General features: G+C 36.2%; 1 protein-coding gene across 1 annotated transcript; it reads right to left on the reverse strand.

Moving 5' to 3' along the window:
- Positions 1–6,530: 6,530 nt before the first annotated feature.
- Positions 6,531–9,654, reverse strand: foxg1d (forkhead box G1d). The gene has a single exon (XM_010869761.4). The coding sequence runs from the start codon at positions 9,515–9,517 to the stop codon at positions 8,459–8,461; it is 1,059 nt and encodes a 352-aa protein (XP_010868063.1). The 5' UTR covers positions 9,518–9,654; the 3' UTR covers positions 6,531–8,458.
- Between the last annotated feature and the right edge of the window lie 1,355 nt (positions 9,655–11,009).

The following is an 11,009-nucleotide window of genomic DNA, read 5'->3' on the forward strand; positions in this document are numbered from 1 at the left end:
AGGCGGATGGGCTACAACAGCAGAAGACCCCACCGGGTACCACTCATCTCCACTACAAATAGAAAAAGAGGCTACAATTTGCACAAGCTCACCAAAATTGGACAGTTGAAGACTGGAAGAATGTTGCCTGGTCTGATGAGTCTCGATTTCTGTTGAGACATTCAGATGGTAGAGTCAGAATTTGGCGTAAACAGAATGAGAACATGGATCCATCATGCCTTGTTATCACTGTGCAGGCTGGTGGTGGTGGTGTAATGGTGTGGGGGATGTTTTCTTGGCACATTTTAGGCCCCTTAGTGCCAATTGGGCATCGTTTAAATGCCACGGCCTACCTGAGGATTGTTTCTGACCATGTCCATCCCTTTATGACCACCATGTACCCATCCTCTGATGGCTACTTCCAGCAGGATAATGTCACAAAGTTCGAATCATTTCAAATTGGTTTCTTGAACATGACAATGAGTTCAGTGTACTGAAATGGCCCCCACAGTCACCAGATCTCAACCCAATAGAGCATCTTTGGGATGTGGTGGAACGGGAGCTTCGTGCCCTGGATGTGCATCCCACCAATCTCCATCAACTGCAAGATGCTATCCTATCAATATGGGCCAACATTTCTGAAGAATGCTTTCAGCACCTTGTTGAATCAATGCCACGTCGAATTAAGGCAGTTCTGAAGGCAAAAGGGGGTCAAACACAATATTAGTATGGTGTTCCTAATAATCCTTTAGGTGAGTGTATATATATATATATATATATATATATATATATATATATAAAATATTAGTTTTTACTAAAACAAATAAATAGTTCGACTTTTAGATGCCTAAGACTTTTGCACAGTCTTGCACAGTGTTTGTCACGGTCTATCGTAACAAACACAAGAAATAGGACTAACTTGCAGAATGATTCAGAAGAAAAATTGTAAAAGCATTCATCCCTAATTTCGATACTTAAAAACATTATTGGGGATATGCCAAATAACATCTAAAGGCTTGATTCTGTGGAAATACTGCATAATTCATTCACAGCTAATGGTTGGAGACAAAAGTTATTTAAGCACTGCACAAATCATCCACCTTATTGTATGCATGGAGACTGCCAGTATTTTGTAACTACTTAGGCAAGATAATTGTTTAAACCCTGTGAATTCTATCTAATTTTATGGAATCAAAGGCACAATCCTATATCTTTGGTGCAAGGATGATGACTCAGACTGCAGGGCAGATTTTTATTTTATTTTTAAACACTCAAAATCAATTAATGTATGGTGACATTGGTTTTATACTGGGAAATAAAAAAACTGATATACTGTATGTTGCTGGCACTGAAGAACAATTAAATGGGAATAATGTCAAATATTCTTCAAGTTCATAAATCACTTGAAGAAACTGTTGGACTGTGTGTTGGACTCTGTGCATGCAACTTTCTCTCTCTGGGAGAACATCGTCAAGCTAACGGGAATGCACTAACGGAAACTTACACCCGCAACGTTTTTTCTTTTTTCTCCCCCCCCCCCCCCCCCCCCAATATATAACCAATGTAGCCGTAAAAATAAAACAGAAATATGTTGTTTCCATAAGTATTCAACTGCTTTGGAATCTTCCACACAAATGAATATGCCCTGATGAGAACACAATCACCATACCACTGGTCTTCACTTGTAAGCCAATAAAGACGCTGTCACAGTTTTGGCTGTAAACTCCACAGTTGAAGAATCTGTGGTCAGGGTGTGTACCTCAAGGTGCTATGCATAACATTGGGCTGCATGGGAGTGTGGCAAGAATGAAGCTGTTACTCATAAAGTACTGTATAACTGAAAGCATGTCTGGAAAGCTTGAGAGTTTGGCAGAAAGCATGTGAGTGTATGCAGGTCAGGTGAGACCAAGATGCAGATTTTGATCAAAATTCCCAGCGTAATGTGCAGTGAATGTGCACTATCCATTCTTCAAGACACACCATCCCTACAGTGAGATGTGGTGGTGACAGCACCATGGTGTGGGAATGGTTCTCATCAACAGGGAATCTTATTAAAATGAAAGTGAAATACTGAAAAAGAACCTGTTTCAGTGCATTAACAAAACTGAATCTAAGGAAGAAATTCACTTTTCAGCAGGACAGTGATGCCATGGACAGGTGAATGTTGATCAGAGGCCCAGTAATTGCTTGTTCTCAATCACACTGAGAATGTGAGACACAATTTAAAGATTGTGGTCCATAAGCATCATCCAACCAACCTGAACAAGCAAGAGCAAATCTGTCATGAAGAATGGGCCAAAATCAGTTATACCCTGTGAGCAAAGCTGATACATACCTACCTCGAAATATTTTAAGCTGTTATTCCATTTCTTACAAGTATTTACCACCATTAAACCAAAGTTATCTTATAACAATTGAGCTTGTCACAGTCCTTTGAAATAAAGTACGAAATGTCAATTTACGGTTTTTAATTCAGTAATTTCATATATAAAACACACACAAAAACATGCATATATATTATAAATGCATATATGTGTGTGTCTGTGTGTGTGTGTGTATATATATATATATATATATATATATATATAATAATTAAATAGTAGTGTCATATGTTTTAATATTTAAGGGTACTGTTAACAAACATTAATTAATTTAATTTATACATCTGCTAATCTAAGTTACTACAATTTAACAGTTCAGTTATTTATTTAATATTTTTATGTCAATGTAACATTTATTAAATAGGCTACTGCTAGTGTATTATATTACGTCTTACATCTTTACCAATATTGAAGAAAAGCCAGACACATGGACATTTTAGTTAAAAACACTATCATTTATCTGTGTGGTTCTGATTTAGAATTCATGAATTCATAAGTAAATAGTGCAATGTTGCTGTTTTTGGTGAATTGTGGGTACTTACATTTTTTTTTACTATATATGTATATACACACACTTATGTATTTTTCGAACAGCATTTGGTAATACTTGCTCAAATATTTACTGCTTGGAATGAGAACTGTTATAGTTTACAAGACAGTGTAATTCAGTGTCAATGTTTATAAAACACAGAACAGTTAAGTATTTAATACTTAACATGAAAACAATAAGTTATGCTAATTTAATACAGTGATATTTTGAGATGTGTTACTTAAATTATTTTAGGCATACATATTTCCCCCTCAAACAATGTAATAATTGAAATGTATTAATTTTGGATAGTTTATGATTTATCTTAATTCAGTTCATTTCTAAATTGCAAACCTCATTATTCATAAAATGTTAGGTGGCAAGTAACCCAGTAAACCAAATTTGAAGAACTATTGGAAGTAAACCACTAATCCCATGCAGAAAGAAAACCCAGAGGCAATGTTAGCCATTTATGCCTTCTGAATTGTGCCTATAAAAGCCTCAATTTGGATCTTTGGAAAAGTAGGCACAGTATTCTAATGTTCCAATAATAAGTTAGAACGAAACGTGTTAACGTGACTATAACTTAAAAAAATGATTTTCAAAGTATTAACATGCTATTTATTTTGGAGATGTTTGGTTAAAACTATCATATATAGATAAAATAGGCTAATGATAAAAAATGTAAATGATGGATCTGTTTTGATCAATCCCCCAGTATATATTTGATGAAGCCTAAGCACAACAAATAAACCTAATATACAGGGATTAACTATGTTAAAGGGGTAATTCACCCATTTTTACGTGTGACCTTATTTTCACTATCTTTTTACTTGTAGCTGATCTCTATTTCAGTTATTACATGTTTGTTTTAAAGTTTACCCAATTGGGGAAATTATTATATTTATAAATACTTAATATACTTAATATCAATTGAATCCCTTGAAACACATTTAATTGATTAGATTACAATTTATTTTGCATTCAATTATATTAAACATATGAAACATTTTGAAAATCGCGACATTTATGCAATTCTTTGTACTAGTCCAATCGAGATCATTTTAAATGTATTTATTGTACTTAAATGCTGGTAAACTACTAATAACACAGCATACTGATGAATTAATGCATTGAATATATACTTTATTGTTTCAATCCCATATTTTTTAAGTATAGTTCAATATAATTATTTTTCATAAAATGCAGGTCCCAGAGTTGTGGAGAGATGGTGGGGGGATAAAAACAGATTATTTTTCAAATGTTATATATGTGTATATATATATATATATGTAATTTAGTTTATATACACAATACTAGCATTATTTTTCATATAATACAAAAGATGGTCCATTTATAGGCTATCAATACATAGTGTAGAACTATAAGTAGTAGTTTAATAGTTGTTATCTGTCTGTAATTCTTAGGGAGGTTACTGGCATGGCCTTTTATTGGCCTTTTATTCATTAATTATTTTCTTTTACCACACTTGTTAGACCTAAAATATTTGCATGTTATTGCTAAAACAGTAAAAATTATATGAAATATTGTAAGGTTTGCCTGATTATTTTTAAGAAGCTAAACGTTGGTTGATGAACACGTTAAAATGTAACGAATGTAGCTACTTACGAAAAGGTCTGCACATTATGAATAGTTGCATCATTCAAATGTGTAATGTGGTTTGGTTCCATTATTTCAACATGTAATATGATAAATATGAAAAATAACTTGCAGTAGTTTAACACTTTACAACGCATGATTAGGCTACTGGCTGGTGGCTACAGTGACAAATAGTGTAGACCTTATGAGATGCAAACTAAGCATGTCGTCAATAAGAACGATAATTGGTTCTCAAGTTACTTACCTGGTTAAATAAAGGTGAAATAAAAACCGTAAAACCAACCCTACCTCGTCTCACTGCCATTTCCGTTGCAAACGTGAAGTTAATTTTTCCGTGACCTATGTTCTATGTCAGTATTGGCGTTTGTTCCTCTGCTAAATAAAATGGACTTCTGAAATAATCCCTCGAAACAAGTCGGCTAACTAGCAAACTTTTGCCTCAACCTGCGAGGCCTCCTTACAATCTGGACTATTTAAAGCGTGTGCTACTCTGAATAGTCGATGATGCCTTCACTATTAGTAGGATATGTGTTTTATTAGAATATTTGAGGCGTTCAAATAAAATGAATGAACTCGAATTATCTTGTAAAATTCAATAGTTCAAGTTAAGACAAGGTCGTCTCTGGGACAATGCCATGTAGCTGAATCAATATGGTTTTCCAAATATATCCATACATAAATGAATAGCATTAAGTAGATGTTGATTGTCGGTTCCACTGGAAACTGATTTAACCTTCAATAAACCTTACGAACCAAATATATTCTGATTGTTGAATACATTTTATGTACTCCACATTTTGTACTGCACGTTACACTTTTTGTGTGAGGATTGGGTAACCTAAAAAGTTAGTGCATAAACTCACCCCAACTCTGCAAATAGTGAGGAATCATTGCAATCTAGCCCAAACTGTATTTAAAAAATTATCTGGTTTCCATTAGCATGGTTCTAGCTTAATAGGCCAATAGCTCACATAAGGTAACAGAGTTTTCTCAGCATTCAGTGTAGGCTATTAGGCCTATTTGGCCTATATCTCTAGATATTATTACTATTTTATTAGACTATAAAATTTAAATGGGCCTTGAAGGTTCTCAGGTGAATTCAGTATACTGGCCTATAGGCCTATATATACATTATTGGTAACTGGTTATATTTTCTAGCCCAAATGAAGAAGGCAAGGCCTAAAAGTACGCTAGGCCTACTCATTTTAACTCGTGTCGGGTGTGCAACACTCTTCGTCAATTGTTATCATTAAATGTATTAGGGAAGTGTCTTTGTAGTTAGATTGGAATTGGACTATAACATGATTGCTATTTTGTACAAACAAAAAATATATATATATTTGTAAGCCTACGTAAATTCCCATATAAGAAAATGTACATCAATAAGCCGTGCTTGAAAACATTACTATTATTTGCCTCAGACACATGAAAACTGTAAGCCATCACGTCACCCCAGGTCATTGTTATTTCTAAGAACGCGAAACGCAGACATCGATCTTTTCACTGCAGTTGTATCAAATACCATACATATCGAACACTCCCCACATATTGCACATTTTCGATGCGTTTACAAATGCTTAGAGTAATTGATTACCGTATATTCATTTTCTAAATAAGCTGAAAGTTAAATTGCCCTATATCTTGATCATGTTAATCATTTGATGAATAATTCATGATTACGTAGGCTAAAGCTTTTCAACATATACTGTGGTTGTGTCTTGAAATAGGTTTCAATGAAGGTTAACCCAAAAATGTAACCTCGAGTTTGCCATTCATCTTGTGAGATTCAATTACAGTAGCCTGCCAGTCTACGGAGTAGGCCATGAGATGCTGGTTGTCTTTAATCCGAATTCTATGTGGATTTTCTATAATTTCATATTTGTTCATTTGGATTAAATTGTTTTTTATATGACAGTTTCATATTTGTTCCTATGACTACACTCCCTCAATATATAACCACTACATAAGTTGGTGTATTTCTTCTTTTAATCATGCTACACATATCCAACCTAGCAAAAGTGTAATGTCTTATACTTTAATGAAGTTTATTTGTTTTATTGTAACATACAGCAACAAAAACAGACAATACTCATACAATGGGTATTCTAACAACAAAAAGTGCAAAACGTTGAAAGAACATTTACAAAAAAATCTAAAATGTTATGTTGTGAAATGTTAGACCAATGTGTGTGTTATGTTATTGTTGTTTTTTGCCTGTTGAAGACCATTGTTCTCTTTATAGGCTAATATTTTGCTGTAAATAGGCCTATTGGATAATAAAAGCTTAACTGGTTATTACAGTAACAACTTAGAATGTTGTTTATTTGGATCATCATTGCCAAACTGCACAATTATCATTTTGAATGGGTGTAGGTTACTGTATGCATAATATAAAACGAGCTGTGTAGGCCTATAGTATTTTTTGCTAGTATTCCACTCGTTTGTGGCCTGATCGGTGTCTTTTGCCGCGGAGCACAAGTAGTGGAATTGTAACTAAAAATAGTAATGGTGCCCACACTATTTTCTTCTCAGAATGTGAGGTAGAATTAGCTCTATCGCTGAAATCCCATCGCCACTTACTGCTGAGAATAGTCCTAGTTTACAAGATGAATGTGGCATATGAGCCATAGCAACATGTCAGCAGACATTGTCATATATGGGGTAAACGTGAAACAAAAAGTTGGGAACTGATTTATATGGCCTGGATATACGTCAGTTCGCCAAATGTGTGTTCGATGTTAAGACGAAAGGATAAGACAATTAAATGTATAATTTGGAGGCCTGGAAAAGTAGCCTTTAACCAAAAATGGCAAGGACCAAAACAACAGGAATTGATTTGAACGAGAAACTGAAACCTTAAGTGCTTTATATAAAAGATGGAAACCGACGTTTTGGGCCTGCAGCGTGGTTAGGCAACTTGATTAAGCCTCAGGCAGATTGGAGCGAACGGCCTGGGGAACATAATAAAACAGTTGCCCTACGTTATCCAACATATAATAATTATGAAAAATATTTGTACAATGCAATTGTAATTGTACAAATGTAATTGACCACAACTATGCCAAAAATACAACGTATTGGAAAATAGCAGTATTTTCATACCTTGATTTTTTTGAGACATCACAGTCTCTTATTCTATTTGTGGTGGTCATAGACTACTTGGAAGCCAATTTCTTTAATAAACTCATTTTTGTCTGAATTCCTGGTGATTTTACAGTCTTGTTTTTTTAATTAGTTTGAAAAACTGGTTGGTGACCCCTGCGAGGGTCAGTCACCGCTATAAGGAGGCCTAAATGTCATGCTCGGTTGTGTCCAATAAGTTATCTACATGCTCTCTATACGGTCCCATCAACAAAACAGAGGACAAATTATGCTATAATTAACTCAAGAGTACACACAAAACTATACCTCTATCTAAAATGTGTTGCATACATTATTCAGATACAGCCTACATTGGAGTATATGGACGGAGAACCTGAGAATATTAATTGTAGGCTTTTGTTTTCTCCCGTGTGTCTTAACCCTGATTTGTTTAAGGCGTTTTCCCCCAAAACGATTTCAAAATGAATTATTATATAAATAATTAATAATGCTGTATGTTTTTCCTCAATACTGATGAATACACTGACAATAAAATTTAAATACATTGTACAATAAATACAAAACATAAATAAACGATTCAAAGAATACAAATATAAGATATAAATAGGCTAGCCAGAAATATAGTTACCTTTGGCAAGTATAATTACATTTTACAACCCACAGGTAACAAAGTTTGTCCCTTAAAATGCAAATAATAAATCGTTGCACTTCAGGATACAATATGGCCATATATGCTTTGAGGAATTATGGTTTCTGACCTAATTTGTGATAGCCTAACCTTTTGTTTACCCCTATAATTGACATTTATAGGGTGATTTTGTATCATTCCAATGTTGTAATTGTAAAATCAGTTTAAGAAAGCATTCGGTGTGACCCTCTTTTGATGGGACAACACTCCTGAAAACCCGCTAGAAACTCCGGGTGAAAAAGACGGTAGGGACGTTCTGAGTGAGTCTGAGAGGAGCGTCTGTGGTGAGCTCGTGGGCACACCGTAACCCTGCGCGCTCTGCTGGAGATGCGGCGGCGGGTGCTGGCTCCCTGAGACGAAGTAGCCACTCTGTCCCGATAATAGCCCAGACGAGCTTACACCGTAACTGCTTGACAAGCCTAAAGCACCGACAGATCCACCTAGATGGCGCGTAAGGTCCCCATTACTCAACTGGTCCACCCCGGGCAGTAGGGACCCATACGCGTGCCCTTGGTTCAGAAATCCTGCGGATGATCCATTGTAATGCGGGTGGTGCAATGATAAAAACGGTGAGATTTGCCAATATAGCGGGTTGTTCGCCCTGTCATTAATTCCCAAACCCAGAGGCGCAAAGCGCAGTCCTCGTTTCATCGCCAGCTTGCCTCTGGAGGTGGCAGAGCGTCTCCGAAGTTTTCCTGTAGTTCCACCAATAAATACATCATCACTCGAAGGATCCAACATCCAGTAGTTCCCTTTGCCGGGGTCGTCGTAATGCCTTGGCACTTTCACAAAACATTTATTGAGACTCAGGTTGTGTCGGATAGAGTTTTGCCAGCCTTGTTTGTGCTCCCGATAATACGGAAAGTTCTTCATAATAAACTCATAAATACCGTTCAGAGTCAGTCTCTTTTCAGGACTCTGTCTGATAGCCATCATAATCAAGGCGTTGTAGCTAAATGGCGGTTTATCATATTTTCCGTTTTTGCTTGGCTCTGTCGACCGTTCCGTACTCTCGTCCTCCTCCTTCGGTTTCTCCGGGTCCAAATGTGCAGATTCCATATCAGGATCCAGGGATTTCTCTGAATCAGACCCCGAAGAAGCAGTACTATTTTCTGGGATCAACGAGTCCTGTTTGTCACATTTTGAGGGAAGCAGCAGACTCTTGATACTAAATGAAGTAGATCGGTGCACCATCGGCGGCTCTTTCTGATCTCCCATGCCGGACTCTGACAAAAATGTCGGATTTTGTGTTTTAAAACGAAAAGGTCAGACAAGATCGGATCAGGACATTGCATGCATGAAGGGACTTGTTGGATAGAGAGGAGCGGTGGCTGGGATGGAGAAATTAGTAATTAGAAGGTTACGTCTTATCGCTAGGCTACATCACCAAAGGGGAGGAGCCTGCAACTTGCTGATTATTCAACTGTCAACAAATCCATCTTCCACATTCAATGTTGATGAAACACGAAAAATAATAGTTTCCATATTGACCCAACAAATATGTGTATCGCAAGTAGGATACATGAAAGTGAAAAACGTTCTATTTATAGGATCCATATTATATAGAACCCTACACGGTAGCCTATTATTTATGAATTAGGGTCTACTAATAAATAATAACATATATTTTGCTAAGAATGTTGGCTAATACAATAAAAAATTGAATAATGGATACAAGTATATCTGCAAATATTTTATGTTTTTATCGTGATTATAAGGAAATAGTCGTTTCCAAAACATGTCGTTTGGAAATATGCGCTGGTAACCAGGGAGGCATCTCTTTGTTTAAATGATGGCACACGACAATGTTGGTACCAACTCTGGCTGACTTTATTATTGAATTGTACAGTATGGGTTGTTGCCTGACTGGTACATGGGAAGAAGAAAAATAGAAAATCTTGAGTTCATTTCCAGAGAGGCATTATAGTTTATCTGCCAACTGATGACAAAATAGGCTATAGTTCGGATACATTTGGCCTATATAGCGTTGCAACCAACCTTATCGTAAATATCGGACTTAAACGTTCCGTAGTCGAATGTGTTTACATAACAATATGTGGTATGTGTGTGTGTGTGTGTGTGTATCTGTGCGTGCGTGCGTGAATGAGCGGAGGATCTCCCGCGATATCGGTGCGTGTGTGCCTTCGACTCGTGTGACTTTCTGGCAAATTGGAGTGGGCATGCAAGTGTTCGATATACATGATGGTTTGTAATACGCTTAGTTCATGCAAAAATGCATTTCATTGTTGTTGCTTTGCTCCAATATCAATAATGTGCCAGACAATGTGGGAGAGAGAGTGAGCATTGGACACATCAGAATCACATACAGAGCTAATTCAAACTGAACACTGCTACTTGAGCGCCTCTAGTGTACAATTTATGCTATAGTTATGTGCTTGCATAATGTATGGTTACTATCTGGGCGAGATGCAGTTTTGTTTTTAAATATTATTCATTACAAAACATCTAGTTTTCGAATGAACTAACTTTAGCATTTTAAATACAAACTTTGTTTAAAACATTTCCCTCAAAAGTGAAATAGCCAGAAATAGACTTGTACAAATGATTAAGATTAGTTTAGGACGGTGTAACCAAGCCTACACAACTAGGGTTGTAGGCCACATGTTATTTTCCATAGAAATTTTTTTCCCAATGTCCTTCCCCACCCCCCTCCCCCAGTACACGTACACACACACACACACACACACAC

This window comes from Esox lucius, chromosome 6 (genome assembly GCF_011004845.1).
Source record: "Esox lucius isolate fEsoLuc1 chromosome 6, fEsoLuc1.pri, whole genome shotgun sequence".
Taxonomy (NCBI): domain Eukaryota; kingdom Metazoa; phylum Chordata; class Actinopteri; order Esociformes; family Esocidae; genus Esox; species Esox lucius.